The sequence below is a fragment of the Staurois parvus genome, unplaced genomic scaffold, assembly GCF_062004578.1.
Source record: "Staurois parvus isolate SC_StPar_1 unplaced genomic scaffold, SC_StPar_1.0 ptg000117l, whole genome shotgun sequence".
In the NCBI taxonomy this organism is placed as follows: domain Eukaryota; kingdom Metazoa; phylum Chordata; class Amphibia; order Anura; family Ranidae; genus Staurois; species Staurois parvus.
The window spans coordinates 1,790,552-1,816,589 of NW_028317913.1; the positions used below are offsets into that span (position 1 = coordinate 1,790,552).

Genomic DNA, 26,038 nt, shown 5'->3' on the forward strand with positions numbered 1-26,038 from the left:
TAATACATCCAAAACTGAATGCACTCCCATTACACATTCCACCCGTCGTTCTGTCTTCTCTTCAGGAGTCCTTTCCTTACCTGATGGTGCACCCACTCTTTAAAATATTTAGGTACTAATCTTACTTCCTCTTACCATTCCATATATGAGGCTAATTCCTCCCCCCGTGAATAAGGGGGAGAGAACAATGTTCTTGGACAACTTATTCACTATGTGATGCCTGTTTATGTGTCCTTGCTTCATTAGCCAGTCATAGACTTGGGCGGGTGGCCACTTTTATGCATAATTCCCCCCCCCTATTTTTAGCTATTTCCCGCTCTTTGAAATTCTGGGATACCCTGCCCATTTCTTTCCTCGGATGCATCAACGTACTAAAAATGACTGTGTTACCCAAACTTCTATATTTGTTTGCGACCCTACCCGTTCCTGTCCCTATGTCCAAACTTCACTCCCTTCAGAAATCTCTTCTGCATTTTATTTGGCACAACAAGCGCCATTGAATCACATGTTCTGTTCTACTCTCCCTGCGTTCTAGTGGGGGCTTGGGGGCACCAGATATAGTAACCTACTACTATGCTACTCATCTTCGTTTTCTCATGTCATGGTCCACCCATTATCCTCCCAACATATGGACAGAGATTGAATCTTTGTATTTATCCCCGGCCCATCGTTGCTCCCTCCTTTGGTCGACCTAAGCAGTGGATGCCTCATCTTTTCACCATCTATTGTTTGGTCCCATGCATTTTTCCCTGACTGGCAGAAATGTAAGGCTAAATTTGCATTGATCTCTGATTGTTCCCCACTGACAAATATCCTCTACAACCCCAATCTTCCAGACAATATGGCCATGTCCCGGATGTATCCTTGGGTTGCAGCCAACCTTTTCCAACTGCGTCAATTGGTACACCCCGTGACTCGGAAACTACATTCATTCTCGGATCTCCAGAAAAAGCTCTTCTGCCATCCCAACATTTATGTATTTACCTTCAAGTCACTTTTTTTTCTACCATGTCACCCTCATTGATTCTGGGGAAACCTACTCCCTTTGAACATTTATGTATACAGGGTCCACACCAAAGAGGTATTATTTCTAACATATATAGACTACTTATGGATGCCCCCCCTATCTAATGACACTCATCTTTACATGCGTAAGTGGTCTCAATTTTTACAATGTGACATTGATTTGTTAATGTGGAAGAACATTTGGGAATATGCACCTAGATCTTCCCCATACTTAAAAAGCCCTCGCTGGACCCTACCAACCGGAACAACTTAAGACCCATCTCACTGCTCCCGTTTACCTCTAAACTTTTAGAATGCTTAGTTTACAACCGTCTGAGCTCCTACCCCACTGACAACAACCTTCCTGACCCCTTACAATCACACTTTTGCTCACTCCACTCCACTGAAACAGCCCTACTAAAACTAACTATTGATTTACTAACTGCTAAAACCAATGGCTACTACTCCATACTCATACTACTAGACCTTACTGCAGCCTGTGATACTGTTAACAATCCCTAACCTCAAAAATTAAAACTCCACTCTCTTGGCCTCCAAGACTCTGCTCTTTCCTCCTGCTCTCTAGCTCCCTTGTCTCCTCCTCCCAAGCTCGTGTCCAGAGCATCTCCCATCCTCTGGAACTTTCTACATCAATCTTTCCTGTTATCTCGTACTTTATTCACTTTTAGGCAATCCCTGAAAACTCATCTCTCCAGGAAAGTCTATCTTGCCTTCAGTTGGCCACTGCATCTTTTATTTCTCCCATCAGTTCATCCCTCACAGTTATGACCTTTTGTTCCTCTTTCCCCTCTCTACTAGAGTGTAAGCTCCTAGAAGCAGGTCCCTTTAACGCTCTGTAAAGTGCTGCACAGACTGTTGATGCTATATAAATCCTGTATAATGTTAATAATGATTGTGGGAGGTGTAGTTTCTACAGACTTAACTGGCTTTAGATTCTAAGAGGGAAAGACTTCAGTTTCCAGCAGCACTGTAGTGTAGAGGAGGGGGAATGTAGTAACTTTCTTGAGCTGATGGAGAGGAAGGAAAAGATGACTGACAGAGAAACTAGGCCCACGAGCAGACCGCTGCACCTGAATGAAAGAGCGACACAGTGGCAGCCATTCAGGAATGGTGAAGGATGCCCTGAATGCTGGTTGAGCCTGTTGCTTAATTTAGGAGCCAGTCAATGAGGACACTGACCATAGTATATTTGACCAGTGAGCAGACGGAGATCCCCTGCTGACACAGAATGGTGAGAGGCTGCTGGCTGACCCTGCACTACTCTTGTTAAAAGAGGGACAGAATTGTCTTCCACAAACACAGTGGTGGTGCCTGCAACAGTTCTTAAACGGACATTATTTGAGTGGTCCACTATAACGGTTGGGTCCCAAGGAGCTGGCCAGCAGAAAAAATAGGGTTACATATCTCTGACTGCTTAACTGTTATTGTGATATTTATATATATCTCCCCCTAGTTAGGGATGCCCAGTGCAGGGTTCAGGAGGGGGTAGTGTTTTATAACAATTATTGTTGCTGCAGTATTTTACTCTTATTGCTTAATTGTTGCAGTATATATCTTTTGCTGTTTGCCCATTACTGTATATTTCTTCTCTATTTACTCTGTCGTAATACACTGTACTTCTTTCTGTTACTTAATCAGTTGCTGTATTATACCTGGTGTCCATGCACCTTTAGGCTTTGAGGTGTATATACTGTACAGCCACCTGCAATAAACATTCCCAGCTCAGCCAGGTGTGTCAGAGTGTGTGGCACTGTTCACAGAGTCCTGGGCAAAGGAACAAAGGTCCCAAAACATCAAGTGACTTCATCAGTGGTAAGCACTACAATTGTAACAACTAAGTTACATATGTTGATTTACTAATACTTGAGAGTGCGAAATCTGGTTCAGCTGTGCATGGTAGCCAATCAGCTTCTAACTATTTCCTCCCCTACGTGCCTCTTCCCCTGATTTCTCAGTCAGGATCAATAGCACCACTATCAACCCATCACTGCATGCCAGGGTGCTAGGTGTAACCCTGGATTCTGAACTATCCTTTCAGGCCCACATCCAATCCCTGTCCAAATCATGCCACCTCAATCCCTGCAACATCTCCAGAATACTCCCCTTTTTAACCAAAGATACCACAAAGCTCCTAATTCACTCCCTGGTTATCTTTCGCCTCGACTACTGCAACTCTCTCCTCATTGGCTTACCTTTACATAGGCTATCCCTCCTCCAGTCCATAATGAGTGCTGCTGCCAGGCTCATCCACCTTACCAACCGTTCAGTGTCTTCTACCCCTCTCTGCCAATCCCTCCACTGGCTTCCACTCACTCAACAAATAAAATTCAAAATACTAACAACAACTTACAAAGCCATCCACAACTCTGCCCCCAGCTACATCACCAACCTGGTCTCAAAATATCATCCAAACCGCTCTCTTCGATCCTCCCAAGACCTTCTGCTCTCTAATTCCCGTGTCACCTCCTCCCATGCTCGCCTCCAGGACTTCTCCCGAGCTTCTCCCATCCTATGGAACTCCCTACCCCAATCTGTCTCCTAATCTATCCACCTTTAGACGATCCCTGAAAACCTTTCTCTTTAAAGAAGTCTCTCCTGCTTCTACCTAGTAAACCGCCATTTATTTCCTCCATCAGCTCATCCCCCCAAAGCTATTACCTTTTGTATCACTCAACCCTTCCTCCTAGATTGTAAGCTCTAATGAGACGGGCCCTCTGTTTCCTCTTGTACCAAATTGTATTGTAACTGTAATGTCTACCTTCATTTTGTAAAGTGCTGCGCAAACTGTTGGTGCTATATAAATCCTGTATTATAATAATAATAATAACTACAGCTTGTTCTATTAAGCTTTGACCAAAAAAAACTGGAAGCTGATTGGTTTCTATGCACAGCTGCATCAGGTTTTGCACTCTCCAATGTTACTAAATCTCCCCCTACCCCCCAATGGGTTTGTTTAGTGCTTATGTGCAAATCATTTAATCTGCATATAATGTCAGTTCCAGAAGCTCTACAAATGTAAAACAAATATATAAATGAAAGATGTTCTTGTCTAACCCCTTATTAACCACAATTAGTTATTAATAGCTACTTACTCCCACATGTAGGTTTTATAAAAAAAAAATGTGTTCTTATTTTTTGTAATATTGCAATTAAAAAATAAGAACACACAAAAAAAAACCATTTCATTTATTGGTAATTTCAATGTGCTTTGTACCAGAAACATCACTTTAGTACCATCTGCTCACTAACCTATAAAAGAGCTCATGTAGACAGTTGTTTTCCTGTGTTTGAAGTACATCTGAAACACAGGCCAACCGATTACAATTTCAGGGCTCTTTCAATGGTTACACCTTTCACCGATCATGTAACCATTGTGACAGCCAATCACAGTAGTCAAGCAGTCAGTCCTCGACACCCCCCCACCCCACCGTAAAGACCCTGGTAAATGGATGCTGGGGCTGGGTTGGAAGGGGTTAATAGCTATCTTTAGCTATTATGATGAATAATTCACAAAGATAAAGGGAAAAAATCTCATACAGGCAAAATTGGAGATATTGTTTTATTAATACATTTTCACAGATTTTAATAAAGTTTTTTTATAAAAATGTTAAATACTGTATGAAAATATATGTATAATCAAAAACAGTACAGATTATATGCACACAAAAAAAATCTCATATGGACAGGCAGGTACTAAATGACATGAGGAATCAAACTACTCACCAGTGCCCACGCAGTCCATTCAGGACTGCAAGCCATCAGCCACAATGGCTGTTGATATTTGTAGTTCATAAATTAACAGAACTCTCTGAATGAATGACATGGCCACAAGGGTGGAGTCCCGCACAGCCACGCTCTTTTCAAATTGTGGCAGTGGTAGCAGGGAGAATATCCCCAGCTCACTGTCACAATTAGAAGGGGATCAGAAAGAGGCTGCAGGAGCAGGAACATGTTACATGCTTCACCGGTTTTTAGGGTGGAACATATAACATGTTCCCAAAGGTAAACTTAGCCTTTAAGGGGTATTCTGCTTAATAGCAATATATGCTTGGATCCAAATAGTTTTATATGCAAATTCAACTTAAAAAGAGAAAATGTATTTAAATGGGAACTTTAATTTGTGGTTTTGAGTGAAAGATTGATGAAAGGGTAATGTTATACAGTGGAGAAAATAATTACCGTATTTTTCGCTCCATAAGACGCACCTGACCATAAGACGCACCTAGGTTTTAGAGGTGAAAAACAAGAAAAAAAAATATTCTGAACCAATGGACTGCAGACATAGTACAGGAGATGACCAGAGACTGCGGACAAAGTACAGGGGATGACCAAGAGACTGCGGACACAGTGCAGGAGATGACCAGAGACTGCGGACACAGTGCAGGAGATGACCAGAGACTGCGGACACAGTGCAGGAGATGACCAGAGACTGCGGACACAGTGCAGGGAATGACCAGAGACTGCGGACAGTGCAGGGGATGACCAGAGACTGCGGACAGTGCAGGGAATGACCAGAGACTGCGGACAGTACAGGGAATGACCAGAGACTGCGGACAGTACAGGGAATGACCAGAGACTGCAGACAGTACAGGGGATGACCAGAGACTGCAGACAGTACAGGAGATGACCAGAGACTGCAGACAGTACAGGGAATGACCAGAGACTGCGGACAGTACAGGGGATGACCAGAGACTGCGGACAGTGCAGGGAATGACCAGAGACTGCAGACAGTGAAGGGGATGACCAGAGACTGCTGACCTTTGGGGAGGGAGGGGGAGCGGGTACCTGAATTTGACAGGTACCCGCTCCCACTTCCACGGAGTTGCCTTCCCTCTTCTTCCCGGGCCGGCTTCTGTGACAGCCGGGTGCCCACTGCGCAGGTGCAAGAAGCGCTTCGCTTTGTGAATGGCCCGGCGCCTTCTGTGACCTTTCATGTGTCCCAGAAGACACCGGATCATTCACAAAGCGCAGCACATGCGCAGTGGGCACCCGGCTGTCACAGAAGCCAGCGCGGGAAGACTGTGCAGCGCTGGAGCGAGGAACAGGTAAGGCCCTGCAGGAGAGAACAGCTGAGCGGCCGGCCCGGTATTCTGACATGGTGGCGGCAGAAATACCGGACCGGCCGCTTTACATTCGCTCCATAAGACGCACTGACATTTTCCCCCCTTTTTGGGGGGGAAAAAAGTGCGTCTTATGGTGCGAAAAATACGGTATTTGATCCCCTGCAGATTTTGTAAGTTTGCCCACTTAAAAAGAAATGAAGGGTCTACAATTTTTTTTTATAGGTGTATTTTAAATGATAGAGACAGAATATCAACCAAAAATTCAGAAAAAACACACAATATAAATGTAATAAATTGAGTTGCAGTTCAGTGAGTAAAATAAGTATTTGATCCTCTACAACCCAACAATAATTCTGTTCTCATGTGGTACACAGATTAATCCTGTCAATTTAAGACAGTGCTCCTAAAGACAACTCGTTATGTGTATAAAAAGACACCTGTCCACAGAATCTTTCTAGGGCACCACCATGGGCAAGACCAAAGAGCTGTCAACGGACATCAGGGACAAGATTGTAGACCTATACAAGGCTGGAATGGGCTACAAGAGCATCAGCAAGAAGCTTGGTGAGAAAGAGACATCTGTTGGAGCAAATGGAAGAAATATAAAATAACCATCGATCATCCTCGGTCTAGAGTTCCATGCAAGATTTTAACTCATGAGATAAGGATGATCACGACAAAAGTGAGGGATCAGCCCAGAACTACACAAGGCAGTTGGGACCACAGTCAGCAAACAAACCATTGGTAACACAATACGCCACCAATGATTGAAATCCTGCAGCACCTGCAAGGTCCCCCTCCTCAAGAAGGCACATGTATAGGCCCCTCCGAAGTTTTCCATGAACATTTAAATTATTCAGAGAAGGATTGGGAGAATGCTGTGCTGTGGTCAGATGACACCACAATTTAGCTCTTTGGCATTAACTCGGCTCGCCGTGTTTGGAGGAAGCAAAATGCTATGACCCTAAGAACACCATCCCTACAGTCAAGCATGGAGGTGGAAGCATTATGCTTTGGGTCTGTTTCTCTGCTAAAGGTACAGGCCAACTTTGCAGTATTGAAGGGTCAATGGACGGGGCCATGTATTGTAAAATCTTGGATGAGAACTTTCTTCCCTCAGCCAGAACGCTGAAGATAGGTCTTGGATGGGTCTTCCAGCATGACAATGACCCAAAACATACAGCCAAGGCAACAAAGGAGTGGCTCAAGAAGAAACACATTAAGGTCAAGGAGTGACCTAGCCAGTCTCCAGACCTTAATCCTATAGGAAATTTATGAAGGGAGCAGAAACTTCAAGTTGCCAAGCAACCTAAAGGATTTAGAGATCTGTAAAGAAGAGTAGACCAAAATCCCTCCTGAGATGTTTGCAAACCTGGTAACCAACTACAAGAAAAGTCTTACCTCTGTGCCAACAAGGGTTTCTCCACCAAGTCATGTTTGCTTGGGGATCAAATACTTATTTTATTTACTGAACTGCAACTCAATTTATAACATTTGTATCGTGTGTTTTTTTCTGGATTTTTGGTTTATATTCTGTCTCTATCATTTGAAATACACCTATGATAAAAAAAATTCTAGATATTATATTTCTTTGTATGTGGGCAAACTTACAAAATCTACAGGGAATCAAATAATTATTTTCCCCACTGTATGTTGTAGTATGACTTGTTATATATTCATAACTCAAAAACATGCCTACTGTTAATCTCAGCCTCCTTTAAGATGTAATAGAACCAGGGGTGGACTGACAACTCATGGGGCCCCCGGGCAATAGGGGATCATGGGGCCCCTGTGTCCTTGCCCATACTCAAAAAAGCCTATGAAAAAGGTACCAGGGGCATCTCATAGGGCCCCCTACTGACCCCGGGCCCTCGGGCAATGCCCAAGTTTCCAAATGGTCAGTCTGCCCCTGACTAGAACTATGGACTATGGGATTTGTAGCATAGAGCAGTGCACTTGACTGAAACTAGCATGCACTGTTGTTTCAAACAAACAGAAGTAATGGGGGGAAAAGGAGAAGTGCAGCAGCTCACAGAAGACATTACAAGGGTGGTAAAAAAAACAGTAAAAAGCAATTTAGGAAAAAAAAATAGACTACAGGGCCATCAAGTAGTAGATGTGTATGGATTATGATTGGATATTGCTAGTGTCGCTTTAAAGCCACAGTCATTCATGGAATTTCCATTTTTAAAAAGTGAAGTAACCTCCATATTTCTCTCATGACCTCTAAGTTCAGTTTCTTTGCCTAGAAAGTCAGATTTTCTAAAAAAGGTTCTGTGGGTCCTATACTGACGACAGATGAAGATGGAGAAGAAATGAAATAGGAGGTACACAGAGTCAGACTTTAAAAGAGCATACTGGAGTAACAGTGGCATGTGTTAAAGTGATGTCACCAGAGCAGGTTCATCTCACCACCTCCACTCAAAACCATTTAGTTTCTGAGTAATATTTCATACTAATATCCTTAGCTTTCATAGTCTTTCCCTGTTATAGCAGCCATGCAGAGTCTAAATATGACTGTGTGATGCAAAAGGCACCATAATTAGAAACACTGGGGGTTATTTGCTAAAACTGCATGGTGCAAAATTTGGTGCAATTCTGCAAAGAAACCAATCAGCTTGCAGGTTTTATTGTCAAAGCTCAAATGACCAAGCTGAAGTTAGACGCTGATTTGCTACCATGTATAGCTGCACTAGATTCCAAGTGCACCAGTAGTAAATCCCCCCACTGTCCTCAGTAACGTAACAGATCTGGACAGACACCACAATTTCCCTTCTCTGCAACACAAGTTTGTGTGAGGCTGCATTCACACTTGAGCAATTTGCAGCTTGAAGTTTGAAGCTCCAAAAACTCTCAACCCAAAAAATCTATTTTTTTCTATGCTTGTGTAGTGATACCCCCGTAGGGGCTGCTTAAGTTTGTTCACTCCGCCACTCTGCTTCTCAACCCCAGGAACTGTCTCAGCCCCAACTGGCACACCTGGCAATAGTGTAAGTGCAAGGATCAATGAAAAGCACACATGTTATAATAAAACACAGAGATCAGCTTTACTGTAAGACCTCTATGGGAAGTAATAAACATTAACAACAGGTATATGTTAGGAGAATCAAGAGAACAGCAAATACTGTGACCGAAAGCAATATAACTCACTTTTACACTCAGGCTGCTTTCAGGGGATTCCAACCATGAATTAACCCCAAGAGCAGAGGCAAACACTTAAATGGCAACCTGAAAGTGGAATTACCTCCTCTACATAGATTCGGCTCTATGATGTCCAAGCAGGAGGAGGGCAGAAGAATGACTCTCTATTGTGTCAAACTTCTCCCTTCTAACCCCCGACACCACAAGCCCAATAGGCAAACACTGTATCCAAATGATGCTTAATAGCTGCTTTCCAAGGTAAACCTATTCCCTCACACACCATGCAATATAGAGGCCTAAATACGCATGCGCATGCCCGTATGGCACCAGTAACTTCAGTCTCTTGGTAACAGGATGAATCTTGGGGTCTTCAGCTAGCCACTTTCGTTGGTGCACTTAAACTCCTTAAACACTTAAAGTATAATTGTAATCCAGTGGCAGTATTTGTATAGCAAAGCGAATACTGTGCCTGTTCAGCAGGGCCATCTACACAACCCAGTGCCTGGTGAATTTGAGCAAGGTATGATGCAGTATGTGTGCAGTGTTCCTGTCATCTGACAGTGGGAAAAATCCCTCTCACCAGATCCTGTGACAAAGGCCCAAACGATCGTCCAGGAAATGACAGGTTCCTCTGGTCACCTCAGGATGAGCACTTCACATTGTCAGGATGGCCCCTGTACTGTAAGCCACTTCTCTCAGTTTGGATGTTCCCTTGGCTGATGCAGATCACCAAGCATGCAGTGCACTGCCCAAAAGCACTTCTTTGCCAGGTCCAATCTCTCTGCTGCCACATGCAGTCTCCCCTCCTCAGGAGAAAAACCCCAAGATGGATCCCTTCACTCTGCTCTCCCTCAGCATGATGGCTTTCGTAGTTCTTTTATAATTCTATCTCCATATTAGCCTATAAGGCCGTTTCGGTTCAAGACTCCATCGTCCACAATGCTTTGCACCTGCACTTCCTGTTTGACAGAGTCCTTGTCATTGGTTCCTTTAATGGCTCTTGTAATTGGCTCTCTCACTCTCTTACAGTCTGAGAGGAAAAGGGGGGGCTGAAATCCCTCACTGCTTTGTCTGTGTCAGGGCAAGTGTCAGGTTACACAGGAGAGGCCAGTCAGCAGATCACAGCCATGAGACAGGATTAATATCTCCTGCTACACACTCCCCCCACCAAAGAACCTTTGGTCCTCCAAAGGCAGTAACAATCCTTGACCTGGTACATGCTTGATATATACACGCAGAGAAAAACAAGTTAGTACACACAGGAAACCAAACAATTTACATTCTCATAAAATCTTGGCAGGGGAACCTCCCACCAGTTAGTAGCCTATAAGCCACCTTAATTGGACTTGCCCAGCCAGATGTGTCAGGGGGTGAGTCAGGATTTTCAACCACCAAATCTGTGGTGGGAGGATCAGGTGCTTCAAGAGTCCTTTTAGCGGTGAGAACAACCTCTTCAGAGCTCTCACCCAAAGTATCATATGTTAGTCTCTTTGGCGGGTGAATAACCCTACGCTCTCGCTGTTCTTTAGGCTCTGGGGTTGCAAGCACACTGGTCTCTTCTCCCTGAATTTTAGCTTCATCCCTAACTTCCTCTTCAATGAAGGATGGGAAGTCTGCAGAGACTGTTGTCAGCATAGAGGACTGAGAGTCTTCCAGCTCTTCAATTGGTGGACTCTGAGGCACAAACTCAGGAGCTTCTGGCCTGAGTATCCCAGTGTCGATTACTGTGGCAGGAGAAGGAGGGATAGCAGATTCAAGCATCTGAGACAACCACAGCCAATCCATTCCCATCTCTTCATCTTCGCTGTCTCCATCTTCTGCAGGCTGAAGCACAGACTGAAACCGAGTCACTGGCCGAGATCTCTGGGGGGCCCTGGATGATGACTGTGGATCTGGCTGTAGTGGCACACGAACTGCTTCAGATAGAGGCAACAAATGATTACGATGCCAAGTTTTCAGCGGGCCTGTGCTTCCCTCTGGCCGGATCTGGTACACTGGGAGTCCTGGCAGCTGTTTGCAGATGACATAGGGCTGCGATTTCCACCGGTCAGCCAATTTGTGTTTTCCAGGGACACCCAGGTTTCTCAGCAGCACCTTGTCACCTGGCTGTAAGTCCTGCACTCGTACCCGGAGGTCAAAGTTTCTTTTATTTCTCTGTCCTCGGGCATCTGAGGCAGCTTGGGCCTTGTTATAGGCAGCCTTCAGACTTTTCCGCAGGCGGTCCACATATCCTCTGTGTGAGGTTGCAGAGGTACGGTCTATGGATGTGCCAAAAGCCAAATCTACTGGCAGCCGGGCCTCTCGCCCAAACATTAGACGATAGGGAGAGTATCCTGTGGCATCGTTTGTGGTGCTGTTATAAGCATGCACGATAGCTGCTATGTGCTTGCTCCAGTGCTGCTTTTTCTCAGAAGTCAGAGTCCCAAGCATATCCAAGAGGGTTCTGTTGAATCTCTCTGGTTGGGGATCTCCCTGAGGATGGTATGGGGTGGTTCTAGACTTCCTGATGCCCAAAAGATCTAACAGTTTCTTGATGAGACTGCTTTCAAAGTCTCTCCCTTGATCAGAATGGATGAGTTGAGGTAGACCATAGTGCACAAAGAATTTTTCCACCAAGATCTTGGCCACCGTGAGTGCTTGTTGGTCTCTTGTGGGAAAAGCCTGAGCATACCTAGTGAAGTGATCAGTTACTACTAGGATATTTCCCTGTCCACTCAAATCAGGCTCCAAGCTTAGAAAATCAATGCACACCAGCTCCATTGGTCCCTGACTCTGAAGGTGGCCCATTGGGGCAGCTCGGTGAGGCAAAGTCTTCCTTTGGATGCACCTAATGCAGGAGTGACAGTAACCCTCAACTTCAGCTCGCATGCAGGGCCAGTAGAATCTGTCCCTCACCAGGTGGAAGGTCCTGTCGGGTCCTAAGTGACCATGACTATCATGCAAAGCAGTTAATACTGTCTCTCTGTGTTTTTCTGGCAGGTATAACTGCCATCTTTCTCCAGGATCTCCAGAGGGGCCCCTTCGGTAGACCACCCCTTGGTGCAACTGCAACCGATCCCACTCTCGGTGTAGTAGACGGGCTTCCTTAAGAGAGTCAGTGAGGAGCAAGTCAGGGCATTGGCTCTCCAAGGCTTTCAATGCCAAGCTACAGAGAGGGTCTTCCAACTGATCCCTTCGCAAGTCTTTCTTGGAGAGTTTTGGCAGACCTTCATCCCCGACTTGGGTGACGTTGCAGTAACATCTGGGAACACCAGCGGCTGACACTCCAAGGTCTTTGGCCCTGGATCCTCCTCCAGCTTGGTGTTCTGCTCCTTGACATAAGGCTTGTACCCCTTCGGGAGTCAGCTGTGTCCATTCTTCAGTATAGTCCCTGGAACAATGAGGCCTTCTTGACAATGCATCCGCATCTTTGTTTCCAACTCCTGGTCGATATTTCAGACTGAAAGTGAATTCAGATAAGGCAGCCAGCCATCTGTGACCTGTGGCATCTAACTTCGCCGTAGTGAGGATATAGGTGAGAGGGTTATTGTCGGTCTTGATCACGAATTCAGCCCCGTACATGTAATCTCTCAGCTTATCCACTACTGCCCACTTTAGAGCCAGAAATTCGAGCTTGTGTGTGGGATAGTTCTTCTCAGTGGGTGCCAAGCTCCGACTCACATAGGCAACAGGCCGAGGGTGCCCGTCATGCTCTTGATACAGCACCCCGCCCAACCCATCTCTGCTAGCATCAACATGCAGCTCGTATGGCTTGGTTGGGTCTGCATAGGCTAGAACTGGAGCAGTAGTTAGACTCCACTTCAGCTGTCTGAAAGCCTCTTCACACTGAGCAGTCCACTGTTCTTGAATGGACTCTCTGGGTTTCCTAGGACCTCCAGCTGATCGAACAGGTTTTGGCAGATCTGGGTCATCATCTTCCTCTCCACTCTTCAGTAGTTCGTTGAGTGGGCGAGCTGTTTTAGCGAATCCCTCAACAAATCTTCTGTAGTAGGAACAGAATCCCAGAAATTACCTAAGTTCGGTCACATTAGTAGGCCTTGGCCAGGAAGTGACGGCCTCTAGCTTCTGGGGGTCGGTGGCCACTCCATCAGCAGACACAATGTAGCCAAGGTAATTAACTGAGGGTTGATAGAACTGGCACTTCTCCAGGGATAACTTCAACCCCTCATCATGGAGTCTCTTCAGTACCTTCTCTAGACGCTCTTCGTGCTCCTCCAGAGTCTTGCCAAACACAATGATATCATCTAGGTACACCAATACCTCTATCAGGTTCATGTCTCCCACCGTCTTCTCCATTAACCTCTGGAAAGTGGCTGGGGCACCGGAAAGGCCTTGTGGCATGCGGTTGAATTCAAAGAACCCCACCGGGGTAATGAAAGCGGTCTTCTCTCAGTCTTCAGGGTGCATGGGAATTTGATAGTATCCGCTCTTCAAATCCAACACACTAAACCACTTGGCCCCTGATAGACTCTGCAAAGCGTCTTCTATTCTTGGGGTGGTGTATTGGTCAGGAATGGTCCTCCTGTTCAGCGTCCGATAATCAATACACAGCCTCAATGCACCATTCTTCTTCCGTACCACCACTATTGGAGAAGCATATGGACTCCGGGACTCTCGGATGATACCTGCCCCTTTCAACTCTGCCAGTTGCTCACGCAGGTCTTCCAAGTCCCCTAAAGGAATCCGTCGAACTCTCTCCCTGAATGGCTTATCCTCTTTAAGACGGATTTGGTGTTTGGCACTTTTTGCACATCCCACATCGAATTCACTCTTGGAGAATGCAACCTTCCATCCCTGAAGCTGAGCCTTGGCCCTTTCCTTCCATTCAGGTGGAAGGGGAGTATTTTCCAGATAAAATTCCTTGGCAGGGATCCCATCTTTCTCTTCCCCCACCAAATCAGATAGTGAGACTGGGGTGGCTGGGTTAACTTGTCCCAACAACATCCGTGCTGGCATCTTCACAGGTAAGGCAGTTATGTTGCAGACACTAACTGGGATTTTTCCATGACTTCTTTGTAACGCTTTAGTTGAAACAACTTCAGGAATTATCTCTACTCCCGAACCTTTCCTCTGGCCATCTGCCTCGATGACAATGAAAGGGCCTGGTTGCTTCCAGTTCAACTTGACGGACGCTTGTAAACAGGCCACTTCACCAGGCTGTAACACCTTCTCCCTTCGGTCCAAACACCAGATCTTCCCCACTCCTTCAGCTGGAGCTTTCTGTTCTTGCACCAGGCGCTGATAGGCCTGTCTCAACAAGGGGTGCACACTTGTAGTTGAAGTGTCTGACTCCAGAACAACAGGCGTCAACAGTCTTCTGACCAGATCAGTATTGGTTCCTATAATAAAGGAACCCGTACTAACCCCTACTGGGCGAGGACAGACCACTGCTAACGTGTCAAAAGTCTCAGTTTTCCCAGCCACCGAGGGATCAAAAGTCAGCCTGACTGGTAAATAACCGTCATAGGGGAAGTTTTGAGTGCCAATGCCCCATATCTCCAGCTCTTCCAACTTCTGCAAGGGCAGGTGCTTGAGGTGCTTGTCATAGAAGTCTCGGTAGAGAAGGGTCACTTGAGCTCCAGTATCCAAAAGGGCCTTAGTGTAGATTCCCTCTACTTGGATGGAAACGACAGGAGCAGGTCCCACCAGCCTGTCTGGAAGCTTGGGGGTGGTTGGGATCTGAGTCTGTTTGGTGGCCTGAATCCGCACTACTTTCTTGTGAAAATTCTGATCTGGTTTGAGTCTCCTTTGAGTGCTGGGCATCTGGTGTGCATTGATCCTCCGCTGCTGGGCCGTATGTGCCAAAGTAAATGGGGCACTGGGTCGCTCAGAGGCTACAACAGGAGCCTTCTGCAAAGGGTTGAACTTCCGCCGCTGTCTCCTCTTGTCTTTTTTTATGAAGCTCTCTACTTCAGATGGGCACCCAGTTTGCTCCTTCACCGGGGCCTTCTGAAGGCTTTTCTGCGACTTTCCACGAGACAACTTCTTTAATGCTCTCACCAACTCTGCAGTAAGGTCTGTCAGGTTCTCTTCATTTGAGCAATTAGCGATTAAATGGCCTTCCTCTCCACAGCGATAACACTTCTTATCGTTAGAGGAGACAACACCCCTTCCTTCCTTGATCAGAGTGGACACCGTCTGCTTAACTTCCTCAAGTGATTGTTGCATATCGGCATGGGCTTCCATCACTTGTCCTACTGTTTTCTGAATTCCACAGAATGTTTGCTGTAGAGTAGTTTGCGCCTGTGCCAACTGAACTATAGCTTGTGTCAAAGTGTCAATAGAGCTGACGGGCCCTCCATCTGAGCTGGTCTCCAATGCAGACCCAGACTGTATGATGTAAGCCGTAGCGCCATGTTTAAGACCCTTGGCAGACTCAGGTATCTGTGCCTTGGCTGCAATGAGAGCTTCTTCCTCTCTAATAGCCTTTATGAATTTGGAGTAAGTGAGGAGGTCAGTTGGACTCCTGGATCGAAGTTGTAACACAATGGGATCCAGTGGCTGGGCTCCCCTTTGCACCTGTAGCATTAAGGATTTATTGGCCTCTTCAGCTTTCATCCCACCTTTCATTAAAACTTGTTGAAGGGTTTTATCCAGCCGTGTGACATAGTTTATTAATTTCTCACCCTCCATTTGATAAGTGTGATGAAAGAGATAGATTAATTCTATGCAATCTTCAACTCTCCCATAAACTTCACAGAGTGCTTCTAGACACTCAGAAACTGAGCAGGTGGGTTTATCCCGTTTCAGGTTTCGAACTACATCAGAAGCTGGTGCCCGCAGGCTCTCTACCACCCTCTGTCTCTTTACCGTGTCAACCACATCCCACTCTTCCACCGCTTGGATGGCTTGATCCATCCAAGTATAAAAGTCATCTTCTCCTGAAGGTGTGGGAACTTTCCCCGAGAAGAACTGTAGTTTGCGATACTCATAATTGGTGGGCCCTACTGAGTTTTTGAGAAGCCCTGTAACTAGTTTGCCAAACTCAGCCACTAGCAGAGAAGGGGATTCTTCTGAGGATGTCCCTGGCTTTGAGGTTCTGACTTCTGGGTCCAGCATGGCACTATCTTTAAGAGTTGATTGCAGAGTATTGGAAATTATCCCGGACGAGCCCCCACATGTAGCGATACCCCCGTAGGGGCTGCTTAAGTTTGTTCACTCCGCCACTCTGCTTCTCAACCCCAAGAACTGTCTCAGCCAAGGTAAAGCTATTCCCTCACACACCATGCAATATAGAGGCCTAAATACGCATGCGCATGCCCGTATGGCACCAGTAACTTCAGTCTCTTGGTAACAGGATGAATCTTGGGGTCTTCAGCTAGCCACTTTCGTTGGTGCACTTAAACTCCTTAAACACTTAAAGTATAATTGTAATCCAGTGGCAGTATTTGTATAGCAAAGTGAATACTGTGCCTGTTCAGCAGGGCCATCTACACAACCCAGTGCCTGGTGAATTTGAGCAAGGTATGATACAGTATGTGTGCAGTGTTCCTGTCATCTGACAGTGGGAAAAATCCCTCTCACCAGATCCTGTGACTAAGGCCCAAACGATCGTCCTGGAAATGACAGGTTCCTCTGGTCACCTCAGGATGAGCACTTCACATTGTCAGGATGGCCTCTGTACTGTAAGCCACTTCTCTCAGTTTGGATGTTCCCTTGGCTGATGCAGATCACCAAGCATGCAGTGCACTGCCCAAAAGCACTTCTTTGCCAGGTCCAATCTCTCTGCTGCCACATGCAGTCTCCCCTCCTCAGGAGAAAAACTCCAAGATGGATCCCTTCACTCTGCTCTCCCTCAGCATGATGGCTTTCGTAGTTCTTTTATAATTCTATCTCCACATTAGCCTATAAGGCCGTTTCGGTTCAAGACTCCATCGTCCACAATGCTTTGCACCTGCACTTCCTGTTTGGCAGAGTCCTTGTCATTGGTTCCTTTAATGGCTCTTGTAATTGGCTCTCTCACTCTCTTACAGTCTGAGAGGAAAAGGGGGGGCTGAAATCCCTCACTGCTTTGTCTGTGTCAGGGCAAGTGTCAGGTTACACAGGAGAGGCCAGTCAGCAGATCACAGCCATGAGACAGGATTAATATCTCCTTCTACACTTGTTCGCATGATCAGATGTGAACAGGCACTATATAGAATAGTTGATTTTTTAAGTTTGAGCATTTTTGGAGCTTCAAGCTTCAAGCTACAAGTCGCTCAAGTATGAATGAAGCCTCAGGACCTTTGTACTAAAAGGTGTGGCTGTTATTCAGCTCTTCAAGCACAGGGCACCCTCAGCATTTTTCTCAGAGAAACAGGTATTTCAGGTCATTTCCTGGCAAAATTCACAAAACATTATGAGAATTCAGTTGAGTTTTAATTTCCCTTTAAAAAAAATAATAAAGTATGCATATACAGTATGTTAGAATTGTTTACATATTAGATCCTTCATTATTGAAATTTGATCACCAAAAAAAAAATAGAAGAAAAGAGGAGGAAGAGAATTTCCAGGTATTGATATTTTATACATATTTACATTGGTCTAGATTGGGCCAATGTAACTATGTACAGTATATATACCATACCTGGCTGATGCCCCAGGAAGCTGGAAATCCCTTAAGTAAACACCGCTATTCTGGTGCTCTCCACTTGCTTACAGGTCCCATGCTGAGAGGTTGGCTTGATGCATTTTGAAGACAGGAGGGCAGCTGCTTCACACGGGACCTGGAAGCAGCTGGAGATCAATGGAATAGCGTTGTTTACTTGAGTGATTTCCAGCTTCCAGGGGCATCAACCAGGTATGGTTTATACATAGTTACCTTGGTCCAAGCTGGACCAATATAGGCATGTGTAAAATATTTAAACCTGGAATTACTCTTTAAGAACACTTAACACTGGTTCTAATAGCAGACAGTAAGCTATAAACCAAACTGGCATATTGTACATTTAAGGATTAGCAGTCATAAGCAGGGGTGGACTGACCATTGGAGCACTAGGGCACTGCCCGAGGGCCCGGGGTCACTAGGGGGCCCCATGAGATGCCCCTGGTACCTTTCATTGGCTTTTTCATAGGCTTTTTGGGTATGGACAAGGACAGAGGGGCCCCATGATCCCCTATTGTCCAGGGGCCCCATGAATTGTCAGTCCGCCCCTGGTCATAAGTTAAAGACTCATTCACAATGTCTTGGCCCCCCTGATCATATGTGTAACAACAAATATAGTCCTGTAGGCATTTGTATTTGGACAGAGATTTCATCCTGTGGGAACCTGTTGTATCCACTCAGCACACATGTGCCAGACCCATCCATTAAAAATAATGGCCAGCCAGGGCACACATGCTGAACTAAGTGTCAGCCTGCAATTATTCTTTATATTTGATTAGAAGGGTGAGGTAGGGAGTACAATAGGGACATTCATTTCTAAGTTAATTTCCCTTTAATGTTCACAAAGTGCTTCTAAATTCATTACTAAATTTTGGTATTACGGTTAGTTATATTATAAATATAAGGCACCCATATTCATAGGAATGTCATTCTTCACTATTCAAGAAATATTTTAAATTGACCATACACCGTAAGATTTTGATTGGTTGAATTCTACAAAATCTTCCAACTGTATCTAATTTTTATGAGGCTTAAATTACACTGTTAGTAATAAAATTGGATGGATCATATAATCAAAATTGAATTGTGTAGATTGACCCTACAATAGTTTCCCTTTGTAGCTATGCATGTGGTCTTTTAAGCTGACCTTGTATTGTAAGGGCCTGCCTCATTTAATTTCACTTTGGGATTATTAAAGTATTCTGAATTTAATATAAATGAAATAGCTTGTCCTTATATTACTTAGTTTTGGCAAATGGAAAGTAGATTTTACGGAAATGTAACAATCAGATTGTATATGCAGCTTTAGAGGTCATAATAAGGAATAAATAGGAATAAATAGGAAGTAACATAATATTGGACATTGTATCAACGATTCGCCCATGGTTCACACTATGAACTGCATATGAATCACACACAAACCACACCACATTTCTGTTCTCACTCAGTGAGGTGCGATTTGAGCCCATTCATTTGGAATAGGCTCATATCACACCGCATTCCACCAAAGTCGTGCATGCATGAGTTTTGGAACTACACTGCAACCAGGATTGCATTGTCATTTTGTACCATACGATCCAGTGCAGGCAAATGTACTGCATTTGGGGTGTAGATAAAATTGCACTGACACCTACTGAAGATTGCAATGGCAATGTGATTTGAATGTGGAGCAGGAAACACAAACGGATCATAGGTTTCCCGCACTGCGTTCTAGTGTGATCCTAGGCTCAGTCCTGAGAACTGTTTTATTTTCCTACAGAATAAACCAAACATTACAGATGGTAACAGATTACAGATGGTAACTGAATGTTAAGACAAGCTAATACAGGAGGCTTGTGCTATCTTGGTTCCTGATTGTTTCAGTATGTTACTATCATCAGGTCTTCATCACATATTACATTTTTTTAGGCCAGAGGAAATGCGGTCTTGCTTGATGCTCTGGTGTACAATGGCTGCCTGATATGTCTCCAAATAACTAACACAAGACGTATAGCGAACACAGCACAAGCCACGGCCAGCAACACAGCTGAAAAAGAAAACAAACAAAAAAACCACACCTTTAAGCCATTTAGTAAAACAAGAAAGCAAAATTATCTTTTATCAGACTTGCTTCTTTTTCCCTTGCATCCCTACCGTTTTCTAGTGACTAAAATATGGCACTTGTTATTTAAACCAATTTTCTATACCAAGTAATATTTTTAGGCTATTGTTGCTATTACCTTATATACCCTTTCTGCTTACATTGTGAAAGTAACTTATTGTTATGCAGAGTTCTCATGTGAACATCTAATATCTAAGAGAGAGATCACATCTGTTGCGACACTTAAGATGTCCCCTTGCTTAGTAAGTGTGTTATAATGTGCAGGTAAGTTGTGCATACTTGGACATTTTGGTAAAAATCCTACCTCATTGGTAGCAGCCTTTAGTTCTACTTTAATAGTGAAGACATAGATTCCAACAAATGCCCATTCCTGACTGATCCTTTTAGTATACTTCCTTATTAAAGGGTCCATTTAACAAAGTTTTCACATAAGATGTGCGCACCTTCCACCTAAGATTAACACATTTGAGCTGGATTCAATTGGAAAATGTGAATACTGGGCAAACGTTGTGTAATAACTTTTATATATAGACTCCTAAGAATTCTACTTTGTGTTATTCTTCAGTCTTTCCTGCAATATAATGTATCATCATTACTTACCTATATAGATACTGTTTCCAATGTACAGGACGCCAGGGATGAGTCCTGGATGGGAGATACAGTATATGTATATTTCCCCCTTATTTTGGTTGTGGTTCCATTAAGAAAGTGTTCAGTGGACATTTTAGTACTCAGGGGTCTCACCCATACAGGGTGAGGAGTCTCGGGCTAATCCAGTCCGAGAAGAGAGGACGAATTTCAGTACTCCCTGGTTTGGCAAGGGAGTGGATTAGAGTGGAGTTGTCCACAGCTTTGAGCAAGAGTGGACTGTCTGGGATCTGAGACACTCCTTGCTAAACTCCTGTGGCCTTTGTGGCATCCCAAAGCAAACGGGAACCCTAAACCCTGGCGTGGGATTGGTATAGTGGCAGTAAGCCAACGTGTTATATTTCCATTATACCAGAGTTGTGGACTCTTTTGAACATATTACACAATTTGGAATGTAGAGTACTTACCTATATAGATGTTATTTCCATCGGGAGAGGACTCCTGAAAGTTCTTGTCCAGAGATCCCGATAATGCCACAATAACCACGGGATACACAGTCAGTGTATAACGAACATATTTGTCAAATACAAAGTTTTCCAAAATAAACCTGCAAAGGTAGATCGTTTTGACAGTATTAATGAAAAATCATAGGAAACATTCTCTCTTCCCTGCCAGGAGTCCTGGGAGATTTAAAGTATAACTAAAGTATAATGTATGACTAATTTGACACTGTAAAGTAAGGCGATAGCATACAGACCTTTGTAAAGTTATAACTTTGTAAAATAACATTATGGAACAAAGTAGTTACATCAGAAGAACTCTGGCAAAATATACTGTTCAAATACTGTATGTACATACAGTCATGGCCGAAATTGTTGGCACCCTTGATATTTCTCCAGGAAATCATGTATTTCTCACGAAACGTATTGCATTAACACATGTTTTGCTATACACATGTTTATTCCCTTTGTGTGTATTGGGACAAAACAAAAAAAGGGAGGAAAGAAAGCAAATTCGACATAATGTCACACAAACCTCCAAAAATGGGCTGGACAAAAGTATTGGCACCCTTTCACAACTGCGGATAAATAAGAATGTTACAAGCATGTGATGCTCCTGTAAACTCACCTGGGGCAAGTAACAGGTGTGGGCAATATAGAAATCACACCTGAAAGCAGATAAAAAGGAGAGACGTTCACTTAACCTTTGCATTGTGTGTCTGTCTGTGCCACACTAAGCATGGACAACAGAAAGAGGAGACGAGAACTGTCTGAGGACCTGAGAACCAAAATTGTGGCAAAATATCAACAATCTCAAGGTTACAAGTCCATCTCCAGAGAACTAGATTTGCCTTTGTCCACAGTGCGCAACATTATCAAGAAGTTTGCAACCCATGGCACTGTAGCTAATCTCCCTGGTCGTGGACGGATGAGGAAAATTGATGAAAGATTGCAACGCAGAATAGTCCGGATGGTGGATAAGCAGCCCCAAACATGTTCCAAAGACATTCAAGCTGTCCTGCAGGCTCAGGGAGCATCAGTGTCAGCGCGAACTATCCGTCGACATTTAAATGAAATGAAACGCTATGGCAGGAGACCCAGGAGGACCCCACTGCTGACACAGAGACATAAAAAAGCAAGACTACAGTTTGCCAAAATGTACTTGAGTAAGCCAAAAGCCTTCTGGGAAAACGTCTTGTGGACAGATGAGACCAAGATAGAGCTTTTCGGTAAAGCACATCATTCTACTGTTTACCGAAAACGGAATGAGGCCTACAAAGAACAAAACACAGTACCTACGGTAAAATATGGTGGAGGTTCAATGATGTTTTGGGGTTGTTTTGCTGCCTCTGGCACTGGGTGCCTTGACTGTGTGCAAGGCATCATGAAATCTGAGGATTACCAAAGGATTTTGGGTCGCACTGTAGGGCCCAGTGTCAGAAAGCTGGGTTTGCGTCCAAGATCCTGGGTCTTCCAGCAGGACAATGACCCCAAACATACGTCAAAAAGCACTCAGAAATGGATGGCAAAGAAGCGCTGGAGAGTTCTGAAGTGGCCAGCAATGAGCCCAGATCTAAATCCCATTGAACACCTGTGGAGAGATCTTAAAATTGCTGTTGGGAAAAGGTGTCCTTCCAATAAGAGAGACCTGGAGCTGTTTGCAAAGGAAGAGTGGTCCAAAATTCCGGGTGAGAGGTGTCAGAAGCTTATTGATGGTTATAGGAAGCGACTGATTTCAGTTATGTTTTCCAAAGGGTGTGCAACCAAATATTAAGTTAAGGGTGCCAATACTTTTGTCCAGCCCATTTTTGGGGTTTTGTGTGACATTATGTCATATTTGCTTTTCTGCCTCTGTTTTATATTTGTTCCAATACATACAAAGGGAATAAACATGTGTATAGCAAAACATGTGTTAATGCAATACCTTTTTTGTGTGAAATACTTGATTTTCAGGAAAAATATCAAGGGTGCCAACAATTTCGGCCATGACTGTATTTACTGTTTTACCTACCAAATGATTTTATATTCTGCCACTCTTGTGACTCACACAACTATGCCACACTATATAAAGCGAAATAATAAAAGTAAATCCTGGTTCAGCTATACATATTCCTTGGTCACTTTCCAGATTATGCAAAAGTTCTGATGCAGATTGTATTGTCCAATGAATAGGCTGAAGGTAGAGAGGTGACACAGAAAGCATTTCACCCTCTGGCTGTGCTGCCTAGCAGGGGTGCTGGATCATATGTATTTCAATTGAAAATTTAACTATTGGCCTAGAATTCTACATTAGTAAATAATATTAACAAATTTGATAATTTTTTTCCTCATGCTTTAAATATTAATTTTGCCGTAAGGGCTCGTTCACACTTGACTGTTTTACCAACACTTGCCAAATGCCCCTATAGTGTTTGGCAAGCGTTGGTACGGCGTTTGCGGACCGTTTTTTAACACTCCGCAAACGCTGCGTGTGCGGTTTACCGGCTGCTAGGCATTTGCCGAGCGTTAAAAACGCCCCACAAATGCCTATAATTAAGTTTAAATGGTGTTACCGCTCCGCAAATGCCCCGCAACCACGTCGCAACTGCGCCGCAAACGCCGGCCAGGCGTTTGCAGAGCGGCACCATAGACTAGAATAGGAGGCTTCAACGCCTCCTGACTCGACCAGAGGTGTCCGTTTTGCCGCGACGCGTCGCTAACGCTCCCCCACTACAACAGCACCATGTGCTGCAATGTGCAGAATTGTCCGAGGCGTTTGGGAAGCGGTAAAAACGCTTCCCAAACGCCTCTCTGCCACAACGCTAGTGTGAACGTAGCCTAAAAGTGGCAAGCGATTGAACTTGCCAGTGTCCACTCCTAAAACTAGATATCTTTTTTGTGTGCTGTATCATTTATGAGCTGTTTTCAGGTCCAATAGTAAATAATTGCATAACCAAATGCTGTGCTGGAAATGGTATACTGCCTCTTCAGTGTCAATTTTCTGTAAAAAAAAAAAAAAAGCCATATTTTTGATAAAAAAGTGAATATTCCAGTTATACTGGAAGAAAGGTGTCAATGAAGAGGAAAGTACTCTCTTATAAGTAACAGTCACTCATAACAGCCACAAACTAACCATGGAAATATTTGGTGGCAAATTCCATGTATGGCTCTTTAACGCTGTCCATGAGGTCCATTTCAATAAAATATTGTCAAAAATGACAGGAAAGCACTTATTAAATGCCAGACTGGAAAAGGGTCAAACTCATGAATCCCCCAAAACCCATGAAACAATTATACAACATAATAAATATGTATACATTAAGAAAAGACATACAAAAATAAGCCATGAAGGAACCAAATGTTTGCTAAAAATGTTTTGTACAAACTATGCCACAACCAAGTATAACTGATAGCCACAAACTTAATACAAAAAACAAAAATGTAATATGTTGCCATTTACCAGTTCTTAGATGCGGTGGGTGCATTTGTTTTCTTTTTATGGCTAAGAGCATTTTCAGCAAGTAACAAAAATACTTGGTAATCTAGCCAAAAATGTTCTTGTCCTGTGAGTTGAACAGATTTCCTGTGAGTTGAACAGATATATTAAACAACTCTATCTTTCTTCCAAAGCCATCTTCTGTCATTTACTAATTACTCTGCCCCCATGTACCAAAGGAGAGTGCAAAATCTGGTGCAGTTCTGAATAGAAACCTTCCAGGGTTTTTTGTCAAAGCTTAATTGAACAAGCTGAAGTTAGAAGCAGATTGGCTACTATGCACAACTGTGCTGGGTTTTGCACTCTCCAGTTTTATCAAATCAACCCCAAATTGTGTTATTCACATAATTACCAGGTGAAAAAAAGGAAAAAGTCTGAAAAGAATACCAAATCCAGCCACCACATCTAAGGACTGCTAAACTACCAAATATCACATTTTTGTTCTTGGGCTTACATACACTTTAACCATTAGCTGCCCGGCCAATGGCCGTTTGGCGGCTTCAAAAGTGTCTCTGCACTCCGGGTGCATGCCATTTGGCGTGCTCCCGCACATGCGCAGTTTGTGCTAATGCAGAGTGGTGCAGCAGTGCGATCTGTCACCGGCCGTGCACCTCGGACACGGCCGATGACAGCTCCGAGTACCGGCTCCCGTTGCTGGTACCATGTGACCTGCTGTGACCAATCACAGCAGGTCACATGACAGTTGTATACAATGGATGGCTTCATTCATGATGCCATCCATTGTATACTAGTGCCTAGCTGTGAATGGTCACAGCTAATCACATGCACATGTCATGTGATTAGCTGTGACCAAATCACAGCTAAGCACAAAAAAAAAAAAAAAAAAAAAAAAAAAAAGCTGAATGAATCGATTTCATTCAGGTAAATGCTTGCTTATAGCAAAGTAATTCTTTGCTATAAGCAAATTGTGTAAAAAAAAAAAAAAAAAAAAAAAAATACTGATCACTTCCCCAAAGTAGTACAATGTTACTATGGTACTACTTTGGTCATAGTAAAATATGACAAAAAATCTTAAAAAAATAAAAAAAAATGTAATAAAAAATTAAATATAATAATAATAAAAAAAAAAAAAATTAAAAATATATATATTTTTTTCATACTGTCACCAGTCAGTGTCCCTGTTCACCGCCATGCCAGTTATATGATGATGCTGTACTGCACTGGTGACAGTATGTAAAAAAAAAAAATAGTGAAAATAATTTTTTTAATTTTTTCATTTTCCGAAAAATTATGACAAAAAAATACAACTTCAAAAAACTCGCCATGCCTCTTATGAAGTACGTCGGACTGTCTACTCTGCAAAAAGGGGTCATTTGGCGATATCTGTACTATTCTGACATTCTTGGACCTCAAGAAATTAGATTGGCTGTCAGTACTTCAGGATTGATCAATATTCAGATCTATACCATAGTTTGTGAACTCTATAACTTTCCTACAAACTAAAAAATGCATCCTAATTTGGGTTATTTTCACCAAAGACATGTAGCAGAATACATCTCGGCCTAAATTTATGAAGAACAATTATTTATTTGTAAACTT

At 43.7% G+C, this 26,038-nt stretch overlaps 1 protein-coding gene across 1 annotated transcript in view; it reads right to left on the reverse strand.

The window, feature by feature from the left end:
- Positions 1-17,566: 17,566 nt before the first annotated feature.
- Positions 17,567-26,038, reverse strand: part of LOC149467265 (uncharacterized) — a 46,304-nt gene continuing 37,832 nt past the window's right edge. The window contains exons 7-8 of the mRNA XM_089672009.1: positions 20,971-21,110; positions 17,567-19,840 (exon numbers count right to left, since the gene is read on the reverse strand). Of these exons, the coding sequence (XP_089528135.1) occupies positions 19,719-19,840; positions 20,971-21,110 (262 nt within the window). The 3' untranslated portion in view covers positions 17,567-19,718. The remainder of the gene's footprint in view (positions 19,841-20,970; positions 21,111-26,038) is intronic.